The sequence below is a fragment of the Microtus pennsylvanicus genome, chromosome 14 (assembly GCF_037038515.1).
Source record: "Microtus pennsylvanicus isolate mMicPen1 chromosome 14, mMicPen1.hap1, whole genome shotgun sequence".
NCBI classification, from domain to species: Eukaryota; Metazoa; Chordata; class Mammalia; order Rodentia; family Cricetidae; genus Microtus; species Microtus pennsylvanicus.
In genome coordinates this window covers 47,375,234-47,400,217 of record NC_134592.1, presented here as the reverse complement: position 1 = coordinate 47,400,217, position 24,984 = coordinate 47,375,234, and the positions used below count along the sequence as shown (strand labels likewise).

Sequence of the window (24,984 nt, the reverse complement as noted above, 5' to 3'; positions counted from 1 at the left end):
TTAGCACTGCTGCCCATGTTTTCCTCTGCCATATGACAGAAGCAAGAAAACCATGCATTTACCTTCTCTAGAAGACAGAATGAATAGCTAAGCTTGTGTGGACCCATGCAGAACAAACGGGCCTAAGATGCTCCAAGGAAAACACTGAGCAATTGAGGCAGGCAGCTGTTTACTTTCACTATATCAATAATAAACCCCAGGACAGTCGCTACTATCATAAACTATAGACAGAATAAAAAAAATTACAATTGTCTTAACTCAGAATGGTTAAGTTCTGAGTACCTAGTTCATATCCATTATAGCAATTTAAATTGATTTTTTAAATTTACGTAAGTGTGGATTTTATTTATATTTTTTCTATGATGACTGTGATAGCATTGGAACTGATTATGGTGGATTCTATAAAAGAAAAGAATGTAGCTACTGATTAGAAATACACAGTTAACAAGGAGACACTTATCACCATCAATTTAACACTAAAGCAGACACCGGTCCTCCAAGATGTGAGTGAGGCAATCACACCAGAAAAATAGCAACGAAGTGAAAACTGCATGGTGATTGAGTTCTCCAGAGTCGACATCAGGAAATGTGAACCCAACTGAAGGGGCTGATTAGTCACAGTAGCAGATTAAAGACACAAGAGGAAAAAATGGCACCAACATTACTGACACTTGTTGCAGCTCCCCTTCATTCCTCAAATGAAGAGGATCCACCACCACGAAGGTCTGTGAGCCACTTCGGAACTCTAGAGAATCCCTGCCCTTGCCAGTGGAGAGGAATATTTGTGACAATGAATTCACAAGGCAGGCTGCCTGCTCCATCTATTAGCTACAGATCTCATAAAGGATTTTCCTTATTCATATGCAAAGAAGAGTAGTAGTCACGGCAAATGACAAACCTGAACAGCTATAACCAACTAGATCAATAATAACAACCAACAGTGAATTCGGCCAGTCTATGTGTAGACTACACAACACAGTGCATCCCAGTTTTTAATCGTACCCTCAGAGGGGGCCTGATTCTGTCATCTGAGCTGCTATTTTTAGAACACCTATTTTTAAAAAGGGAATGGTTACAGCAACCCAAAGAAAGATTAAAGATTTTTCTAACATGTATTTTTAAATAGGTCAAATTGATCCAGGAGTTAGCTTCCTTTCTTGAACTTATGAACAGGTACTTTGGGACAAGATGGAGAGAAGTGGGTTGCTTTAGTCTCCACTGTTGCCCTAGCTCCCTTAGAACCCTCCCTACCACTTAGGAAGAGTGGCTGAAGACTGAATGCAGAGAAGAAAGTTGTTTTGTTCCTCCTGTTTTCTGATCCTTGTGAGCAATACATAGAACCTGTTCAGTATTTCTGCCCACTCACCATCTTCTAGCTCTTTCTTATGCCCACTGAATGGCCCTTTCTATTCTTTTGTTCTTATACTCTCTCATTTCAAGAAATCTCAACTAAATACAATTAAAAGAAAGGAAACTAAAGTTTCTAGAGTTATTCTAAATTTTCTGCTCCAATGCATAAACTGAAACACTCACCGGTTCTAAAAACTCTTGGTTCAAATGTCATCGTTTGACTAATACTTGTGTTTGTAGGCCATGCTTGCAGAGACTTTTAATCCTAGCTAAGAAGGAGGGGGAGGCAGTTATACTGCAAATACAAGGCCATTCTGGGCTAATGCATGAGTTCAATGATAACTTGTGAAACTTATGGATGACCTACAACCAAACACCAAAAGCTGGAAATGCTGACACAGGGCTGCAACTCCAAGATGCAGAAAACAGAACTGCGGAGGGTCAGAAGTTCAAGGCCATTCTTAGCTACATAGTGAATTTAAGGCAAAAAAGAGAAACAAAAATTGGAAAGGGATGACTGAAGATAAAGCATAGCAGTTTTTCACCATAAATACAACCCTAGGTACAATATCAAATATTATTAAAAAGAACCACATAAATGTCCCCCTGAGTGACAAACTCTGATGCTCTAGCCAGTGGATCTAAATCTGTGGGTCTCAAACTCTTTTGTGGTTAAATGACTCTTTTACAGGGGTTGCCTAATACCATCAGATAATACAGATATTTATATTACAATTCATAATTGTAGCAAAATTACAGCTTGCAGTTGGGGGTCACAACAGCACAAGGTACTGCATTAAAGGGTCACAGCATTAGGAAGATTGAGAACCACTGCTCAAAGTCACCCTTAAAATGGAAAGCAATGGAAAGACACAGACTCAATACCTTTGTGCATATGTATGTATATGTATATATCTGAAAAGGCCCTTTGTTGATTTCTAGACCTGTTGGTGTGGAAAAACTGACCTAGACCAACATAAGTTTCAACACCATAGAAATGGTAACATATATACAGAGTTCCTTTTAGCCTATGCATCACACTGTGAATATCAATCACTTCTAATTTTCCCTAGATTTTATCATCTGACTGTTGGTGAACCAGAAGACAAAATGATAACAAACTGTTTCTATCTTTCCCTTGCTGTCTAAACCTGAAGCCTGCCCATCAACCACTGTGAATTCTGCTTTTGCTTTCATCATCATTTAGTTTTTGGCTTTCTTTCTTCTACCAGATGTCCCCAGAACATTAGTTGAATGTTGAATACACTGGAGACATAGAGCACTCATGCCACAAATTATTCCTTAGCTTGAATCGCTTTCCTAAACCTAGCCACATATTAAATACCAGCCCACAAAATCTATGTTAAGAATAACATATTAAAGCAAATTATTTATCAGACTATCCTTGGCATGACTAAAACAACACTCTTCCCATATCCTCTTTAAACTGTAGAGATTTACAGTTGACTTCGTCATTTGAAGGTATTTCAATAATGGAAATCAGGAAGTTACACTAGCTGGCAAGAAATCTGAAGCTGTAGACGGGGAGCCGACTGACTGCTCCTTGGAGAACTTTAACAAAGGTAGACAGGGGGACCAGGAGAAAGGAAGGCAAGGCTTGAAGACATTGCATCACTGGCCTACAAAAATAAATCTTAATCGTTATGGATAATTCCATACCTTAGCTCTTTTTGTCAAGTATCTATGATAACTGAGCTACAAACACTGCCTTGATATTTGTTAACACCCAGTCAATATATTTTAATGATTCTCATCTGGTTACTGATCAATTGAATTTTTCTAATCATATGTCTCACTTCACCTCTTTCTTTTCAAATGAAATAACCTTCCCTGGAACCTCATCTTCCCTAACATCTCTACCATGCCTGGCACTTGTCACCCTTTCAGGGTGTTTGCCACCCCATTTTATCTATGAAATAGATCTCCATTCTCTACTTCTTCACAAACCTGGACTTTTCTTTAGTAAGATCCATGTTCATCAAGGACAGTACTTACTTGATAGTTTATCACACAACATCAGCCCTTATTGGTATTATATATTGAATTAATCTTGATTTCAATTCATTCTCTGTATGCTGTCTGATTCCTAATTATGTTAAATGGTCAAGACATACCTACTTCCAGGAATGACCCTAATTCTCATTTCTTCATTTTAGTTTCTCCAAGCAAGTAAACTATGTTTCTGCTGTAGAAGGGACACTTAATGCTATAGAAAGAAAGCATGACATATAGGTTGCTGATTGTAAAACCTCCATGTCCTTGACTTCACACAGTGATTGGTCTAATTCATACAGTATGCTTCCATTCTTCAAGTCTTGTTGATCTGCCTATTTTCCTGATGACTAATACATCCAGCAGAGCCCTATGCCCTGACTCAGTGCCATAATCTCATGATGTGGTCTTTACTCTACCAAAAAGGATATGGTTTATGAGAGATTTGAAATGCAGGGAAAGATTTCTGGTATGTTTTTACAACTACTGTGTCTTTATTTTGCTATTTGTGTTTTCAAGTTGGAAAATCATCAGACTCAAAGCTCTCTGTAAAATATTCTTCTCTAAAATATCCTCCATTCCTGGAAGGACACAACAAGAAGTTGGTGGCTCTTTCCCTCTCATATAACCAAGAGTGCCTTTGTGCACTTTCATAACTGTTCTCACCTGGGGTGAGTGTTTGACTTCCTTGCTAGCCTTACCTGTTCTAAAAGGTATTCCCAGGGCCAGCCCTTCAAGCCTATGACATCACCCTTGTGACCAATTAAAGTCTCCTTTTCTCAGGATACTGATGTCAAGGTTCTGATCTGACATTTCTGTTCTTGACTTTTAAGACAGCAGTTTCTCCAAGACTGTTTCCAACTGTCAGCCTTTCTCCACTCTCTGGCTGAACTCCCTTTCCTGCCATAGAACAGGATGAATATTTTCAGGTCTAAGTCCTCCTCTCACCTACCTCTCAACTTTCTAACCCCGAGCAACTAGCCCTCTCAGTATAACATGGTACTTTAGAGAAACAGAATTCCTAATTCCTGTGCTTTTCAGGCATATCCTTCTGACTACAATCATCTGCTCCCTTCTTCTGGCAAATTTAACAGGTGCCTCCTGGCTTCTCAGAAGCATTTCTGGGCGAGACTTGGTAAAAGTAAATAATTATATTAAGTACAGTACAATGCTACCCCGATTTGTTCTTTCCAATCCCCTGACTGTAATGCATAGCCTTAGGATCTATTGTAGGATTTCTCTTCATTTGACCATTGTGCTGTGTTGTAAAACCATTTGGTGGAGTTTATCTCAGTGGGTCTGAACTAGTTTCTCTAAGCAGGTGAATATGAAATTGACTGTAAGAAAAGGAGATGCAAGCAGAACCCTTCTCAGGCCTTGTGTATGGGAAATCAGTGCAGAGACTCTGAATGCCAGCTGTGGGGCTTCCCTGGTTCCATGCTGACTTCACCCCACTTTAACACCTCTGTTAATTGCACTTGATTTACTCAAATGTAGGTATATAAATATAGCTCACTAATCCAGACAACCCATTTCTATCTTCTTTGGCTTGTCAATTACAAAATGTCAGATTTGATCTTGATTATCTCCAAAAGACATTTTAGCAGAAAGGCATGCGATGCTGGAAACACTTTACTAATTTGCAATGTCAACCAATTACTGGAAACAACCAGGTAGACATAATTAGTGTCAGAAATTCAACATTGCCCTCAGTGAGTCTGCTGTTATGATGAGAGAAACCCCAACAGGACAACTCACAGTTCGGAAAATGATATTATAGCATTTTTATTTATTTATTTTCCAAGTCGTAGTTCTGGATTCCTTCTCCTTTTGAAAAGGAGGGAGCCATTTCTTATTTTCTATTTAATCTTTGTTACTATTCTTTATTCTCAAATGCATCGCTCAAAAGATTAGAGGGCTGAAGGAAGCCGCATCTGATATGTTGTAAGACAAAGTTGAGGCATACCCTGTTCTTAATTAAATTGTCTTTTGTCTAATCAAAATTAAAAGATTTAAACTTTAATCACTGAGGTCGCGAGAAGAGGGTATCAAATAGAGGACATATACCAATAAGTGAAAAAAATGTGAGCTGAGTGTGGTAGTGCATGCCAGCATTGGAAGGTAAAATCAAGATGGCCAGTCATTAAGGACAATTTCAACTACATAATGAAATCAAGGGTAACATAGGCTCCATGTAATAACACACACACACACACACACACACACACACACACACACATTAAACTAATGGATGAATAGACAAATAAATACATACATTAGTTGAAGTTGATTAAGAAAAGATACAATTGATGAAGTCTGTAGCCTCTCAACAAGTGATGCTTCGATCATCATTAGCGTCTATGATTTGACAAGGTAAATCACTCAGCACTGCATTGTTTCAGTTTCTGTTTCATTGGGAGGTTTCGGGCATGCTGTAGGCCCTAAAATTTGCTGATGTTACAGACAGACTCTCTAAGTGCTTGCTGCAGTAGGGATTAAATGCTGTTGGGACCTTGACTACTGGCCAAATTTCTTCAAAAGTATTTTTTTTTCAAGAAATATCTTTAAGTGGAATATATAATGATCAACAAAAGAAATACAGATGTTTATTACAATTTATCAGGCCAACAGTAAAGCTAAGATTCAGGCAGCCCTTGCTGAGATGCACATGCCCCATCATGCCTCTGGAACTATGAGGTAAAGGGCCAGGAAAAGAGTTTTTCTGCCATTGCTCTGGAGCAGAAGTTGGGGCTATGTGTATTGCACTGTGACTCCACCTCCCATCAGAGTCAGTGCTGATTCATCCTTCTGGTGAACTTATAAAAGTAAATACTGATCTAAGCTTCACATATTGACAAACCTGGGCAATTTGCACACACAATCCCATGACTTTACTAATTATTTCTACTTGAGTTTATCATCAAATTGTAGGTTTTATTTTATTTTTATTATGGGTTTGTGTGGAGGTCTACATGTGGGTATATATTTCATGAGATCATCTGCCTGGAAAGGTCTGAACCCTGGAACAGGAGTTACAGGTGACTGGGTTGTGAGTCATTGGAATTGGAAGTGGGAAACAAAACTTGGGCCCTCTGCAAAAGTAGTACTCCTTATAAGTGCTGGCCCATCTTTCCCGCCATGCAGAAATACATGTAGTACTCCTTATAACTGCTGACCCATCTTTCCAGTCCTGCAGAATACTCATGATGTTAAACAGCCACAATAATATTATCAAACTGTCAGATGAGTCAGGTTTCTGAAATCAAGCAAGAAGGCACACACGTCTGAGTGGACATAAAGATCACGCTCGGGGATGAGATGCCTGAGGTATGGAAATAATGTGAATCTGGGGGAGTCTGCACTCTTATTTCTTCATCAGGAAACGGAATTCTGGAGGGAGATGTTAGTTCAGTCTAGTACTTCTGAGAACAAATTGTGACCAGAAGTTACTCCTCTAATTTCTTAAAAGTTAAAATGTTGGTTACAGCTCTGAATTTCTGTTAACCAGAGAAGATATGTTTTATAGAATTGTACTCGTAAATATAAATAGCTACCTGTGAAAAAAAATCTTTTTCTCAAAACTCAATAGTCAGAATGATGCCTATAAGAATACCTTTAGCTGTGCAATCCAATAATCCATTTCAAAAACATGGCTAAGAATCAATGAGCATGCTGTATCATTAACGTTTGCCTCTAAAGAATATTTGTTGGCTGGGAAGGTAGTTTAGTCATTGAGTCTGCTGACATACAAGCATAGGGACCTCATTCAATCTCCAGAACCCATGTAAAAATCAAGTGAGTTAGGTCATTGTTATATTGCTGGTGTTGGGGTGGCAGAGTGAAGACCCTGGAGTTTTCAGGTCGATCATCTTAATCTCATCAGCTATCTCCATCCAGGTTCAGAGAGAGACACTGTCTTAAGCGCTAAGATGCAGAGAACTGGAGGAAACACTTGGCAAAACCCTGTGTTCTCTATGCAGATGTGCATATTCCTACATATGAACTACCTCAATATGCATATGCATGTCTACGTGACATACACATGTCCACACAGATACAGCACACAGATACATGAAAATGCACACACATACAGAAACACAAACATATAAACGAAACTCTTATTTAGATATTTCAAATTTTCACTTTAAATTTGCGATATTTTTGTTCTACATATCTGATTTAAAAATAATTTATAAACATATTTTCAGTTACAAAATAAAATACTGTTGATAAATAACTGTTTCTTTTAACATGAATGTGACATTCATAATCAACAAACATTCAGCATGCAACAGCATCCAAATGGTCCTGAAGTTTTTGTCTGGATTACAATACTGGGATTCTGTGGCTTGCTGTACATGACATAGGGAAAAGTGTCTGTGACCCAGATAATCTCAGTGCTTTGCAGAAGTGAGGGTTTTTTTTTTTTTTAGAAAAGAGACACTTGCTGCTAAATATTGTAGAGTTAATCACTGAAAATTTATGTTCGTTAGTGACTCAGGGAAAGTATGAAAGCTTAAGTGTGTTTATTCATGCTCTTAAAAAACGAAATTGCTGAGTATTCCACCCCCATTGGCCTTTCTGAAAAGTAAAATTTATAGTTGTCAATTTTACCTTCATAGAAATAAATAACATCACAGGCAAATTATCTATAACAAAATGGAATATAGTTTTTAAGTATCTGACTCTTTTCAGAACACATTTCAAATTGATTTGAACTACTGAACAATCCATAAATATAGAAACCACATATTTGCTTTTTAAAAAACAAAGGCAATGGGTCCACCATGGATTGAATGAAGAGCTGTAGCACTTGTTGTTAGAGCCTTAGCCAGCACCAAAGCTTGTTGAATTAGAAAATAACGGAGAAACTAAGCATATATCTCAAAGCCTTCTCCAAATGTCTAGACTTCAAATATTTACCAGTCAGAGACACCGTCATATAAATCTTGCAGCATTAGATCAGTATAACCAATCTGAAAATGCAGTTTACCTAGGCAAATATCCAATTACACCTGCTCTACCTTTCTTGATCCCTTGAGAGATGCTACTGAATTTCCAAAGGGGTGGACACATGCGAAATTGAATGCAAAGATCAGTTAACATTCCTATTCACATAAGTTAGCATGAATACTTTCTTACTACTTGTAGAACTGGAAGAAAACAGGGAATCACAGATCCATTTCCATCCCTGTGTTCTCTAGAAGCTACTTCTCCATTATCTTAAAGGTAGATTTAATGCCGTCTGTTGGGAGGCTTCAGGAAACCCTATCATGATTAAACCAGACTCTAAATCCACTTTGCATACCATTACAGACTAGATTGGGTTGTCTAGCTTTGGGAAAATGCTTTTCTGTTCCACGGAACTCATATAACACACTAATCGGTACTACATTCAATAAAGTGTGCAAGCGTGTAGTGAAGTGCCCAGCATGTCCTGCATGCTCAGTAAATGGTGTATTACTTCCACAACAAGTTTATAAAAGGTTCAGTAGAAAGTACAGTGTTTATAAAAGAAAAGGTAAAGTTGTGTGTCTATACATAGTAGTGACAAAATATAGGCTATAAAAGTAGGTTTTAGGATAGCAGAGGAAAGAAAAGTCACTATGTATAGGTCAGCTGATGTGGTCAGACAAGGTATTCATGAGGAGGTGGGTCTGGTTACCATCCAAGTCCCTTTGTGTGGTACCAAGAATATATAATTAAGCCATGGCAGCTAAATGGCCAACCCATAGTACAATAATAGCATGTGCCTTTGACTTACTTCCCTTTTCTGACAATTTTCTTCTAGTTTGAATTCATGATGCCATGGTAAAAATAGTCTTGTTGACAGAATAAGCATATATACATAAAAATATTTCTAAATAAAGAACACTTAAAGCTATCTATTTGTTATTTAGAAAAACCACATACTGAAATAAACAGCTTGATAATATGTTTTCTAATTTCTTCACAACCTTGTTGCCAATTGATTCATTTATTTCCTTGTGACAAGTGCTTTAGGCTGATCCTAAGTCTTTATACATGCTAAGCAGACATTCTACCCATGACTCATATCCCCAGATCTCTTGTTCTTGTTATACAGGGACAAAGCTTCACTAAGAGTCCTTAATTAACCTTGATCTTATTCTACAGCCCAGGTCAGACTTCATCTAGCTATTTTTCAGCCTCATTCCCTTAATTTATACAATTGTCCCTGAATGTCCATGTCAAAAGAAAAAAAATTCTTCAATATATTTGCTCTCATAGTGGTCTGAAACTATCAGAGAAACTTGCTATAGAAATGAATAATTTGCTTTGGTATAGATTTTGGTTTATTGACAAAAATTTAATGTCAATTATGTTAGCCTATTTGGATATTTCTGTCCTTGATGAAGATATTGTGTTTGTGTTGTTCAATTAAAAATGTAATGTATAACTAAGAAATATAAGTTAATAGATACTCATCTATTGTAGTCAAGCTTGCAATCATGTTAGTTAGATTTTCTAGATGTATAGAGATATATTTCAGTTAGATAGGTATTCCTCAAGTCTTTCAGAGACCTTTAGAATATGGCATGTAAAATGATTTAACAACTTTTGACTTTTCATGACAATGAGACACATCTGCTCCTGGCAGCACCAATCTACTTCAAGACAATGATGGTCATAGAAGAGGTTCCTTATAGAGTTGGTTAGCCAATTGGGCAAGAAACTGCTCTTTCCTGGACTGCCTAACTAGACAGACATTCAGGACCCACAGAGAAATGACTGCTGAATGTGCCTAAAGGTGAGATGATCCTTCAGGGTTCCTGCTTCATGAAAGAGTCTGCTAGATATTCTGCAGGACACAGAAGAAAGTGACTAACAAGCTGCCAACATAGGCAGACCTGTCTTTGAAATTTCCTGCTTCATGGAAAAGTCTGCCAGATACTATGGGCCTGTAGGCTGAAGATGGATGCCCAACGGTACAGAAAAACTTTGGGTGACTGTCCAGGCAACGACATGTCTCTGTCAATTCTAGGGTTTTGGAAGGGGCTTATATTATACTTCCTGTTTACTAAGGAAACATTATCCTTCTTGTTTAGGTTTCATATAGACAGCAATAAGGAAACCATTATTGAAAAGTAAACATCGTATGATTACTCTTTCATTTGTATCTTATGAAGGTTCCTGCCCAGTCATTGCCTTCCATTTCTACCATTTACTGTAAACCTATTCTCATACTTCCCCACTGCTTATGTCAAGTCTTTGCAACTATTTGTCTCCTAGATCTGTAGAACATTCCCTTTCTTACCTATATTATGATGTTTGCCATTTTTGACATTCTTCCTGAAAACATTTTTGATTTGTATTATAACATCTGAATGCTGCTCTGTACATTATGTTTATTGTCCTTATCGTTCTGTCTTTTAGGTTTTTCTCTTTTCTGTCCTGTGTCTTAGGGGAGATGAATATATTCATGGCCAGTATTGCTGTCTTTCCCCTCCCTTACTTTTATCAATTCATCAGCAGAAGACACCTGACCGACAACTTCAACTGCAGCTTCTCATTTCTATTGCTACTGACCCGGCCCCACTCCTTCCTTCCCCGTACTATTCTAATGGTTGCATAGTTTTCAAACAGTATTTCTTGTTTTCATTTTATTTTTCCCACACGATTACTGCCACCACCAACAAAGAAAAAAACATGCCTTCACTCTTCATGAAATTGCAAATCAAATTGTTATCATTCAGCTGTACATAACAAGAAAGAAAAAGACAACTCTTTAAAGTGTGGGGAGAAATTAGATTATTTTAAGGACTATGCTTGTCCCCTTTGAGAATCACCAGTTGATAATTTCAGCCACACATTTTGTGCCCGAGCCACAACAAGGCATGGTTCAGGGTTAGGCTTTCCTTTATCTCTCAGGCCTTCCATCTGATTGCAGGCACTAGCATCTACTAGAAATGTCTGTGTGTCATTTGTCTTCAAAGCCCAGTGCCCATCACTCTGTCAAAACTTTTCTGGGCAACCTAAATTAAGTTCGAATTTGAGACATTTTGCATCTTAAAATAATTAGTTTCAGGACATGCTAACTCTAAATTTGACAGCTGAAGCACGTGACCTCCCACACTCTTCTCTCCTGCAACTGACCAGAAGAGCACTCTGGAACTTTGATCAAAAGCACACACAGTACCCAAAGAAAGAAATGTGTTTGCTATGACACCAGGGCACATAGTATGTGACTCTGAACACACAGGGCTTTCTATGTTTTCCCCATTTATTATTACTTCACACTGATGTTGTCCAATCACACATTTGCATAGCCATCCATTCTTCCGTGAAGCTAGTACAAAGAGTAAAAGGTTGGGGCTAAGGAGATGACTTTGTGGTTAAAGTTCTTAAACAGGCAACTTTAGAACCTGGTATTTACCATCAGAGCCCATGTAGAAAGCTTAGCACTGCAGCCCTCATTTGTATCCATAGAGCTGGCTAGCGGTGGGAAGGGACAGATTATGGCATTCTCCAAGGAGGCTAGTCTGGTCAAATCTCTCAGCTCCAGTTTCAGAGGGAGACTCTACCTCAAAAATAAGGTGAAAAAATATAGGGGAAGATACATGATGAGATGGATTTCTAGCCTCTGCATACCTGCAAGTGTGTTTATACAAACATGTATGCTACATAAACACAGATGTATACACATACACATATACACATGAGCCTACCTACATGCATATGTGTATGAAAAAAAAATACACAGGCTTCCTAGTTCAGTGGATTCTCATTTTGAAGGCTACTATGTTATACAAACTTTATACAAAGTCCATGTGTTTTCTCTTTTAATTAATTATTTTTATATCCTGATCACATTTTACTCTCCATTTGCTCATCCAAACTCCCCTCCCTCCTCTGTTCTCTTTTAGACGTCTTAGCAATAAAGAGTGTTGTGTGAAGACACTTGTTTTTCTCTCTAAAAACTATTTTTATATTGTTTTATACAATTACTACAGAGCTTCTGGTTCATTTGTATCCCTCACATATTTTGATGAAGTGATTATGACACATAAATTTTAAAGAATTTAAATGTCTTTACTTACCCATAAAACAAATATTATATTGTTTCACTTTATCATAAAATAATATATTTTTACCCAGGACAACAATGATGAAAAACTGCAGCCCACTTTAGATAAAAATTAAAAATAACCTTTTGTCCTTCATGCTACAGCAGGCCTGCAGTCTCCCACAGGTGAAATATAACATGAAGAACAAGAGTTCAAGTCCAACCTCAGCTGCATAGAAAGTCAAAGGACAGCCTGTATAGTAAGATTCTGTCTCAAACAACAAAACAAATCAAAGATTTTTCAAAATCTTTCAGTATATGTAAACGTTAGTATAGAAAAAAATATTATGTGTGTAGCAAAAATTAGCTAAGTGGCATCCTTAAAACAATACTTCCTGAAGCATTTTATTTTGCACATCTTCTCTAACTTATACATATATTTTGTTTATACCAAATTATTAATAACAAGTATACTTCAAATGCAGATTTATCAAAGCAGCAAAGTAATTAAAATGTCTTTAAATCTTAGAAGTATGATATGCCCTTTACCTTCCATTTATTAATTCTAGTTCTAAGTAAAACATAAAGTCTCTTCTCACTTCATGTTTTTGCACTTGGATCTTTTGTGATTAACATAAACTCTGATGTATTACTGCCAGAGTGTAATATTCTGTCATATCTGTGAGTTCCACAAAGTCTTCAACCATGAAAAAGATGGTTGTATGTTGTTTTTAAAATGTCTGAGAATTAATCATTTATTTCCCCTTTCTGCCATGTCTTTTATGATCTGCATGTTTCTTGAAGATAAGGGGAGTGGGAATATTAAACACTGCTCCTACTTTTGATGCCAGAAGAAATGAAACTATCAACCTACTGCAACAGCTATGTACTCGACTTGGCAGGTGCAATAGTCTGTCCAATTTCAAAGTCTTCCTAATACCTTTCTTGAATTATGAAAAGCAAAATCACTTTGACAGTTGTCTGCTCTATTTTTAGAATCTGTGCCTTTTGTCACATAATTATGCATAATCTTCTGTGTGCATGGAGCATGAAGACAATACAGGGAAGATTTAAAGAGCTTGAACTAACAGAGTATAAATGACACATGAGGCAATCTTAAATTCAATCAAAAGATTCACCTTTACAAAGAATCTTTCCAAACATTTTCTATGTTCATGCATGGCTCCACATTGGGAACAGCACTTTTAGAGTTGACAATTGGAAAAAGGCAAACAGTTGAGACCATCAAAGATTACTTTGGGTTTAGCTTTCTAATAGTTTCCAGTGTGAGGAATATTATCTTGCAAAGTAAAACTTTCAAAGCCTACGTAAGACTACAGGAACATTGATTTCTCCATATTTCTTTAGGCAGAGGATCTGTGTTTATAGCCCTAACACAAGATAGTTTTTGGAGCAACGCTAGAGTAGATGCTAAGTTGCAAGGATTTACAGTGGTAAGAACAGAGTCTCCAAAGACTGGCAGGATAGAAAAATGGGATCAGTTTGGAAGAAAACTTTGGAATTATTTTGAATAAGCAAAGATTTTAACCTGGTATTAGTCTCAGAAAGTGATGAAGCCTTTAAAATAATGGAGTCACAAAAATAATGAAAATTTCTTACATTATGATAAGTTGTTACTAACTATATCACCCCAAATACACAATATAGTAACAGTGTGGTAAATTAACATTGTCATACTTGCTTCTAATCTGAATGGAGGGTGCACTTTAGATTGCTAAGAAGAGTAATGTCTTTATGGCACAGCAGACCCTCTGTAGACCACATCAAACAAGTAGATGGCACCTAGATGAGAAAGTCAGACTCATATTCTGAGTTCTGTTTCCAGTGGAGGAGATCTCAGAAATATGGAACAATTATTAGTAGAATGAGGCCCCCTAGAATGGTACTTTTAGATCTTAATATGCCGCCTTTCCCATTTCCTTGGGTTGGAACATTCTACAGAACTAGTCTAGAATGTTTGGAGTAGGAAACCATATGATCTCTTTGATGTTTACTTAGGTTTGTGAGCTATGTGCAGAAACTGACTTTGAGTGTGTTGAGTGCGTGTTTGCTTGTCTGTATGTGCATCAAGTGAATACCATACCCGCAGAGTCTAGGAAATGGAGTTTTCTCATCTGAAATGAAAAACAGTAGGTTTTAAATTCCTTGGCAATGGTGCAACTGTTGTTCTTTTAAAGAGCAGCAACATCTCTCAACCACTGAACAATCTCTCCAGTTCCTACATAACTATCTTGGTACTGGTCTAGAAGAGGAGGCAGGATGAAATGAAAGAAGTGTCTAGAACATCCCATTGCCACCAAATCACCTCCCACATTCTCCCAGGAAAGAAGCCCTGAAGATTACAAATGCTATTTGTATACATGCATTAGACACATATTGTTCATATAATTTCAAAGAGGAAAAGGTCTTTGGTTATATATCTTTACATTCATCCTAATCAAAACTCAATTTCTTTAATCAATGCTTTTCTGAATATATTACATACATCAGAAATTCATTAATGTGAGAAAAACAACCAGCATCTCATAAAAAATATTTGATTTTACTCAGAAACATTTTTTTCTGTCGAGAAAATATTATATAAAAGTCTTTTAAGGTCGTGAACTATTTTCCATATGTCTAGCTAAGCATCTGAGACTAATTAAGTTTTTAGAAATGACTATTTTTAAAAGCCAGAAAATTAAACACTTATTAAATACCAAAAGTTTTTTTTAACTCAGCTACAAAATGCTTAAGTGAGGGTAAACATTTGACATCAAGGAAAGAGCATTCAGAAATTCTTTGGGTTTGTTTGGATTAATTAACAACTTGGGGTCAGTGAAATTTCCAAGATTGGAAACCTAAATTTTAACAAAATAGAGTTTAAATAATCATTACTAATTTTTGCTGTAGCATACATTACATTTATTGTTTGAATTTCTCAACAGGGAAATAATTTCTCTGTTTTAAAAAGAACAGCAATGTGAAAAACAGAAATGACATGGGAAAATTAAATAAAAGAATTAGGAAGGTGTTTTCAATATTCTCAAAGCTTCTGAGACTAGGACTTGAAAATTATCACTTCAACAAAATTGAAGGGCCTCAATGTAAAATTAACAAGCTTCCTAAAGTAAATACTGTAATAGACCTTCAAAAATGTATCTGCAAAACAGAAAGATGAACTATGTTTTTATATACCATATTCATTATAAGCAGTGGTCAGAATTTTTTTTAATTGAGAAGGCAAAATTATTCATCAGTTTATCAATGCTTAACTAAACTAAACACATATTTTCTGAATGCAAATAAATGTAATTCTCAAAATTATATTAAAGTAGTGTAGGAAGAAATCTGACTAAAGCATCTGTGATTAGAGATGCATAATGATTCAAGAACACAGGTCATACTTGACCTCAGTCTTCACTTTAACACAATGCCTAAGTACTACATTCTGCTTTTCCTTCCATTTGGATTGCTTGGTCCAGCATTGACAGAAGGGCTTTTGCAATGACTTCTAGCATCTCATTTTGTCATCTTTGGTTGTTGCCTCAGAGGCCTGCTCTTTTCTGAAGATAAATAAAGGGAGAGGAGTAGATTTGGGAGAGTAGAAAGTGGAGAGAGGTGAAACTGTGGGGGGCATATATTGTATGAAAGAAGAATCTATTTTCCAAAAAATGAGGAAATAAGAGGTTGCAATCCAGGCTCTCTAGCTCTCAAATTCATAAACTATAAGGCTGAATACATAAAAGATCAAGACCATATCTTAATGTTTGTGAGAGAATGGACAAATAAAATGGCACGGTGGAAATAGACAGGAGGGGGCAGTGGCCTAGAGTAGTGAGGAGAAACCTGCTTTGACAGGACATGATAGTCTCAGAGTTGTAGTCAGCTGATTATACAGATGTAAATCCTCTGCAGTCTTAGGACCACTGTAGCTTCCATCACAGCTAGAAACAAAGATTACCTTGCTATAATTGAGTGCCAATCTCTTCATGTGGCATAATTGATCTTATAACTGAACCTTTCCAACACTGCATTTCAGAACTATCACTTAATTTGCTAGTCATCAGATTTATGACATAGAGTTTGTAAATATATTATTACTTTCTAGTATAATAATAAGGCTATATACCAATGTTAGCTGTCTTTTTTATTAATTTCCATTGTTATACTATAGATCAGTATCTAGAAATAAATTTCTTGATAAATAAGTTTGTGTGTTTGTGGATTATCTATGCACACATGTAATAACACATGCAAAAGGCAATGAAAATTGGACCAGATTTATTAACTCATTAATTCAAGTAAAAACTAGAAAACCACATTGTTGCCAGAGTTCTACAAATATGATTGCATATACGGTACATATATACTTGTATCTATGAATGTAAAATCCACTAAGGTTGGAGTTTTCAAAATATTACTATTGATTCAGGTTTCATTTTGTGTATGAGCACCACATTGAACATTGGGACATCATTAAGATTTATGAAATTCTGAACTGATTTGAATTCACACCATGGAACCAAGATCAAAAGAAAATTTAGATGCAGCAAAATAGGTATTTAAAAGACATAAAAGTAAGTCAAAAGAATAATCATAAAATTGATGTAATTTACCTCTTTAATAACACAGCAAAGATTCAAGTTTAATTCCATTGCAAATAAAACACAAAAAGGAAGAAGCAATTTTTTGAAAGAATCTTTGGTTAAGGATATTAATAGTTGCATATATTTACATATAAATTGGAGTATTTTCCATCAGGATGGCTTACTTGATGCATCTAGTTCATTCAAAACTAATAAACTAATGCTGCTATTCTGACATATCTATTGAGGAAATCAAACTAGAGACAAATACAGATAAATTAGCACAAGAATAAATCTTTTAATATACACATTTATGGCTATAAGCATGCAACAAAGAAACAGAGACCAAACATTGTACTTTCTAAACGACAAGGTGAATGACCTATCTTTATCTCACAATAATAAAAAGTTAGGGTAGGCATATGTTCTATAATATTAATATATTTGTTACTGCACTTTTGTCTGTACATATGTTTCCATTTGGGGGACAGATATCAATGTCAGGTGTCTTTCTCAACAGCTCTCCACATTATTTTTAGAAAGATGGTCACTTGCTGAAACTAGAGCTGAAATTTCAGCTATACTGACCAACAAATAAGCCCAAGGAATTCTCTTGCTTCACTTTCTGAGTGATAATCTTCCAGATCCACACTGCTGCCTCTAGCTTTTTCAAACTGAGATCAGTCTTTATATTTGCATGGCAAACACTATATCAACTGAGCCTCCTCCTCATCATAGTGTCTTTAAAATATATTTTATATATACAGCATAAATAATTATATATCTGTACCATAAAAGCTCAAAGTTAGCATACTAAAGAAGATTAGATATTTTGTTTTAAAACTCATTATATATTTTAATTCTGGAAAACTTCTATTTTATTTTAGAAGTCCTTAGCCTGTTAATGTGATAAGAATTTTTGTAGGCATTGTAGTGTATTGCACTCAGGCACATAACTATGTTATAGAATGGGTGATTTCATGCCAATAAAAATCATCACTTGTTTTATCCCCAATCATCCCGTTTCCACAAGTTCCCCCCATCTTCCCCTCCTCACTTTTCTCTCCTCTTCTCCCCTTACCCTCATCCCACCCCACCCCCAAGATCCCAATTTTTTGCCCAGCAATCTTGTCTATTTCCCATAGCAGGGATAATAACTATATGTTTTGCTTTGGGTTCACCTTCTTATTTAGCTTCTTTAGGAATACAAATTATAGACTCAGTGACCTTTATTTATGGCTAGAAACCAATTATGAGTGAGTACATCCCATGATCCTCTTTTTGGGTCTGGGTTACCTCACTCAGGATAGTGTTTTCTATTTCCATCCATTTGCATGCAAAATTCAAGAAGTCATTGTTTTTTATGGCAGAATAGTACTCTAATGTGTATATATTCCACACTTTCTTCATCCATTCTTCCATTGAAGGACATCTAGGTTGTTTCCAGGTTAGCAGGGAATCACATAACTTAATTAAGGGAACCACCTTAGGGTTGGTAAGAGACTTGAACCTAGAGTGGCTCCCAGGTGCCCAGGGCAATGTCCCCAGTTAGTTCCTTGGGCAGCTGAGGATAGGGAACCCGAAATGACCCTATCCTATAGCCATACTGATGAATATCTTGCATATCACCATAGAACCTTCATCTAGCCATGGATGGAGGTAGAGACAGAGACCCACACTGGAGCATCGGACTAAGCTTCCAAAGTCCAAATGACGAGCAGAATGAGCATGGAAGTCAGGACCACGAGAGGTGCAACCACCCACTGAGACAGTGGAGCTGATCTATTGGGAGCTCACCAAGGCCAGCTGGACTGTGACTGAAAAAGCATGGGATAAAACCGGACTCTCTGAACATGGCAGACAATGAGGGCTGATGAGAAGCCAAGGACAATGGCATGGGGTTTTGTTACTACTTCATGTTCTGGCTTTGTGGGAGCCTAGCCAGTTTGGATGTTCACCTTCCTAGACCTGGATGGAGGGGGAAGGATCTTGGACTTTCCTCAGGGCAGGGAACCCTGACTGCTCTGTGGACTGGAGAGGGAGGCAGAGAGGAGTGGGGGTAGGGGGAGAGGGGCGGGAGGAGAGGGAGGAAAATGGGAGGCTGGGAGGAGTCAGAAATTTTTTTCAATAAAAAAAAAATAATAATAAATATCATCACTTTTCTGGAGGCTATAATCCCAGAATTAATTTGGAATAAATGCTACCCTATTAATTAATATGGTTAAAAATCCTCATTCATGGTCTTTTAGCATCATGTAAATGAACAAGATCCGTGAAGTGCTTCAGGGGACTTTATCCAGACTCTGGCAATGGGAACAAGAAAGGTGCTTCAATTCTTTGGTATTAGATTAAGATTATTCAGCATGCCAATTTATTTATAGTCACTTTTCCATAATAATTGCACAAGTTTTTGTTTGCTTTATTTATTTTGAAATAAATTTATTATAATTTTAAAAATTAATTTTCAAATTGTAGTTTCCACCCCATGCCATATTCTCACAGAGCAAAAATTGTGCACATCATAATAGTGGCATCATGCAAGGTTCACAATGTCAGATATCTTCAGGGATGCTCCAAACCATGTGCCTCACATGGGTCTAACAATATGAGGAAGACAAGAAACACTGCATAGGAATGCAGTGACATGAAAGTTAAAATCATTCTGTAAAACCCACTTCAGGCTTTATACATTTTCATTATTTAGCCACACCCGTATCAAGCCTAATTTCTTGCTCTTATGAACATTAGTAAGTTACTAAATTTGCAAATAGTAAAATCCTACTTCTTATTTGATTAAAAATGTCCATCTTCAATTTAATTTTCCACATGTTTACAGGCAAACATTTTGGAATAGGCAAACTATATTTTTAATCACTTTTGTAGATATTTCTTTATCTAGGTAACCCATTCATGTATCACAAGTCCTACTTTCTATAAAGCACAAGGCCATATGAATCACCTTCTAAGCTCTTATGTTTTTTTTTAATTCCATGTCCTTTCCCCCACTGTTTTCACAACATGCTCTTCACTTCCGTCTAGGTCAGTTGGGTTAGTATTGTCCATGTTTCTCCTATGTCCAGATCCAGATGATGCACATTTTCTCGGAAACAGCTGAGCTTCTCTCCACAACTTTTTTTTTTGTCTCTGACTCATTCTAGAACCCCTTTTAGTGGTCTGTTCACAGAAATGCAAATCTTTCTTATACCATATACCAATAAATCTTCCCTGTTCTGTCATTTCCAATTTTGAAACTACTTTTAAATTTTTCAGAATTTTCTTAAAGAAACATCCCAATGCAGGTACCAATGTTTTTTTTTTTATTTTTTTATTTTTTATTTTGTCTTAGACTATTTGGACTACTTTATAAAACACCATGCATTAGTACATTATAAATAATAGATATTTAAATTTTAAATTCATAAAATACTGTAGGATGTTTCTTTTATATGTGAATCCTGAAATTTAGTTTTCATTACTGTTTATAGATCTAATTGTGAGTGTGCATATAATTCACAAAACAAGAGAAAATGCCATTGGGAGAGGATAGAAAGGTTCAATAAATGAATACACTGTAAAACAAATAGGGATAGGGATGGCTTTTGTGCAATGTACAAGAGAAGAAGGCCACAGAAGTAGAGAGAAAGAAGAACAAATAAACAGAAGATTATATGAAATTGCCATAGGGAAACACTTTCTGTACACTAACTATAACAAACAAATAACTTCAATACTTCTAAAAATAGATCAATATAGGAAAAGAGAGGACTATTCTATTCTCTTGGTTAGGTATACTCATATTTTTGTATCCACAGATCAAAGCTTCAATTAAATATTCCTCACACAGGTTCTCATTAATTACATATTCATGGTATAATTTGACATTAGCACCATTTATGTTGTAAGGATGTAAATAAAGGACACCTTAAATCAGAATATTCACAAAATTATTGTGTTGTCCATAAAGCATACTGGCTATATAAGTTAAACTGATTTGTTAATCCAAAAGAGAATAAAGATTATAATGCCAGAAGATCTATTTCTCTTTTCATGGAAAGAGTTTGACTTCTGTAGAGCAAGATACACTTATAAGAGTTTGAATCCTCTTCAAGGAGAAATGGATAATACAAATTGAAAGATAAACTAAAAACATCAGCGTGTGTGTGTGTGTGTGTGTGTGTGTGTGTGTGTGTGTGTGTAAAACTTCTGGTGCAAAAAATTCCAGCACTAAAAATTTTATTTTTAAAACAATGAAGTATGATAATCTTAATAACTATTATTATTTAAATGTCACAAGTAGTAGTTTAGGAATCAGGGAAATGAATATAAAGGTAAGATGTAATAAAAGTATTCACCTGTGTTCATATACATTCATGGAAAACATACATACTAACAACTCAATACATTTCATCTATCTATCTATCTATCTATCTATCTATCTATCTATCTATCTATCTATCTATCTATCTAATCTATCTATCTATCTATTTAGGTTTTCCAAGACAGAGTTTTTTTGTAACTTTGAAGCCAGTCTTGGAACTAGCTCTTGTAGACCAGGCTGGCCTCAAAGTCACAGAGATCCTTCTGCCTCTGCCTCCGGAGTGCTGGGATTATAGGTGTGTGCTACCACTGACATTTTATTAATTTTTAAATGGCATGTAAATTAATGAATTTTATAATAGAGTTTTTACACATACAGTATAATCACTTTAATATACAATGTTCACAATCATGATGCTATGTTGAAATTCACTTAAGCAAAGTGAATGTGGTAACTGACATTTCAATTCAACGGAATCTTCAGAAATAAGTCTGTCATAGTAATGTGCTCTTGTAACAAGACAAAGATGAATGATAAAGGCTTCCAAAGGGAAGGGAGAGAAACAGAGTGGGTCTAAAATAACTCCTGATGTTCTATTTTAAGTATGTCAGGATCGACTGTGAATCCAAAATTTAAATATTTCAGTAATATTTAGGTACTCAGTTAGCAAAAAAGGTCTTTAAATTAACCCTGAGAATAAAAAAGTACAATGGAAAGAAAGAAAAGGCATGTGAGTTAGGAGGGGAGCAGTGGGAACATGGAGGTGGAAAGAGGGCAACATGGAGGCAAAAAACAAAGACGATTCACCTAAATATACAATGTCACTTCTTGAACAGTGCTATGAAAAACAGACATTAAAAGTCTAAGCTGATGAAAAGAGACATTTGTCAAGGTGGTTAAATTGTATGCACGGCTCTGAATGTTACAGAACACCCTTTTCCATCTCGGCTCTGTTCTATGTAGTTGTGGCTCTGTTCTATGTAGTTGCAAAATGAAAAAGCCTTTAATATCACACACACATAAACACACACACACACACACACACACACTTCACACACACAGAGAGAGAAGACTCTCATTTTCTCTTGATGGGAGGAAAACATGATAAAGACAGAAAAACTGAGATAAAGTCAGTTTTTAAAGGAGAAATAACATTCTCCTTTCTGTTTCTTCTATCAGGAATAAGAATAAACATATACTTTGAGGAGATATTTTGGGTTCTTGTTTTACATTAATTTAGATGCAAAGGAAGCTTTTCAATTTCAAGAATAAACTAATCAAGAGTAGAGTAAGACAAACTGACTAGACATCAAACTAGAACCAAATAACAATTTCTTCCTATACAAGCAAAGATTACATCTAAGATTCTGTTCTGCCTGGTCTTTCAGTCATTGCTACTGTAATTCAAGCACCTATTCGCTGTGTGACGTTAACATAAGAGGGATGAAGAAGTTCATTTTCACATCTCAGCAAAGCTCCACTTGTGATATGTTCAAATCTATTCTTCAAAGGGCCTAGGAAGGGCCAAAACTTACTTTATGCAAGTCATTTAAAATCAGTTGAGTCAGTGAGATCGAGAAAATTCCTGAAAGAACCATCCTCCAAACTTGGGGGCAGAAGCCAGATTCCCTGGAGAGCATAACAGAGAACCAACCAACACAAGCAACAACCAACATGATCCAGGGACCTTCACGACTAACCTAGAGTGACTTGTATTTCATGAACGTTAGTAACCCTGAACAAGAGGCCAAAAAAAAAAAAAAAAAAAAAAAAAAACAAGCAAACTAACAAACTAAAGCACAAGTATGGTTTATGTAGCTTTCAGTTTTTCAAGATGGAAAACAAGACCACACAAACTAACAGAAAGAGGAAATAGCTGATCTGCATAAAGTGAAAAAATGGAGTTTCAAGTCCTACATATAAAGCACTTGAATACCAGCAGACATGGCAAACTAATGATGTAAGGATAGGAAGAAAAAAATTAAAGATATTAAGAGAGTCTCTAACATGATGTCTAAAGCCCTTTATTGATTAAGAGGATAAAGAGGCACTGTGGTCTAAAGTTAATTTCCTATCCCATTGCTTCAAATATCTGGGTGTCTGATTTACTGAGAAAATTTAATTTGTTTTTGTGTTAAATCATGCCCTCATTCTATTGGTATACCAATTCATTCTGTACGTTTTCAAAAATGCAGGTATGCGAAAACCATATGGGCATGGTTACTGTAAGAAAGCTTTTGACAAGTTTTAAAGTATCCTCTGAAATCATAGAACTACCATCAAATTACTAAAATTATGAAAAAAAAAACACTGAAGTTATCCACAAGTACTTTGGAGAACACTCACCTTCTCTCTCCTGTTACTAAATGCCAGGCCAATAATTTCTGACTTTTATCTCCAAACTCATAAATTCTAGATTCTCTTCCACAGTAAGGCAGTCTTAAGATTATATAACAGCCGTAGATTAAACATAAGTCTCTGTCTCTCTCTCTCTCTCTTTCTCTGTGTGTGTGTTTGTGTGTGTATGAGAAAGGTCTTCATGTGTTAAGAATGAAGCATGAAAGCTGGTGTACTGATGTTGACCTTCCAATTATAGTATCTAGTCAAGGAAGCGTGCATTTTTCTTCAGATTTTTGACTAACAAGGCAAGACATCTCCTGTCTCCTGACCACTCATAATTTGTTCTTCTAGCTTCCACAGGAGCAAAAGTAAAACTGATACTCCAAATGTTGAAAAATGTATTATGTAAACATCAGAAGCTATGTTACATGGTTGAGAATCATAATAATGAGAAAGTAAGGAAAATATTGTATACGTATGTTACATATATCTTACATATGATTCTATTATATATTATATGGATAATCACATCTCCCTAAACTGAAACTACTGTCAGGACACACACTTGGAGGAGCAGGTAAACACAAACCTAAAGTAAAGAGGTATCTTGGATAAAAAAAAAAAAACATTTACCTTGACTAGGTCTATTTCCATCATTCAAGTATTAGGTCTGAATTTTTCTTTCATTTATTTGTTATTATTAAGATTTGAGGTTTACATACAACACACTAGGTTTCATTGTGTCATCTTTAGACATGTTTATAGAGATTTGTGTCCCTGCACCACAGCATTCTCGGCTCCTCGCCCTTCAGTTGCTTCTTCCCTTCCCCATTTACTACTCCCGGCTTCTGTCTAATGTGTTCCATATCTGTAGTTCTGTCTCCCATAATATCTTCAGTTTCTCATACTAAAATTTGTACTACACAAACACACATACACCCACAGCTTGTCATCCCTTGGTCATTACTTATTTTCCTAGCCCAAAACATTTATTTTGTAAAGATAACGTAAAAACAAGTTTAAGGAGAATAAAATAAACAAAATATTTGTTTGGCTGATGTTTTTCATGGTGTAGAAATTTTTTCCTTCTCAGTATTCCAAATTTCACAACTTGAAAGGCACAATTCGTGCCCCCGTTGTTTTGGTCTAGCCATAAGCCCAGAGTTAAAGTCTACGTTTAGAATAAGTACTACAATGGAATGCCAGATGAAACACTGGGAGGTAGAAGATTTTGCCTGCGGTTAATCCTACGTGATCATTGTTCATCTCCTTCACACCTGTGTTGGCTTCTGTGTCAATATGAAACAAGCTACAGCCATCATAAATAGAGGATGCTCAATTGAGAATAT

At 36.1% G+C, this 24,984-nt stretch overlaps 1 protein-coding gene across 5 annotated transcripts in view; it reads right to left on the bottom strand.

Annotated features, from left to right (window-relative positions):
• Positions 1-24,984, bottom strand: part of Mdga2 (MAM domain containing glycosylphosphatidylinositol anchor 2) — a 716,330-nt gene that overhangs the window by 467,013 nt on the left and 224,333 nt on the right. The window contains exon 1 of one of the 5 annotated variants that reach the window (XM_075947277.1): positions 11,759-11,838. The exons of the other annotated variants lie outside the window; for them this stretch is intronic. Within the exon in view, the coding sequence (XP_075803392.1) occupies positions 11,759-11,771 (13 nt within the window). The 5' untranslated portion in view covers positions 11,772-11,838. Of the gene's footprint in view, positions 1-11,758; positions 11,839-24,984 lie in introns of those variants that run through there. 5 annotated transcript variants of the gene reach the window in all.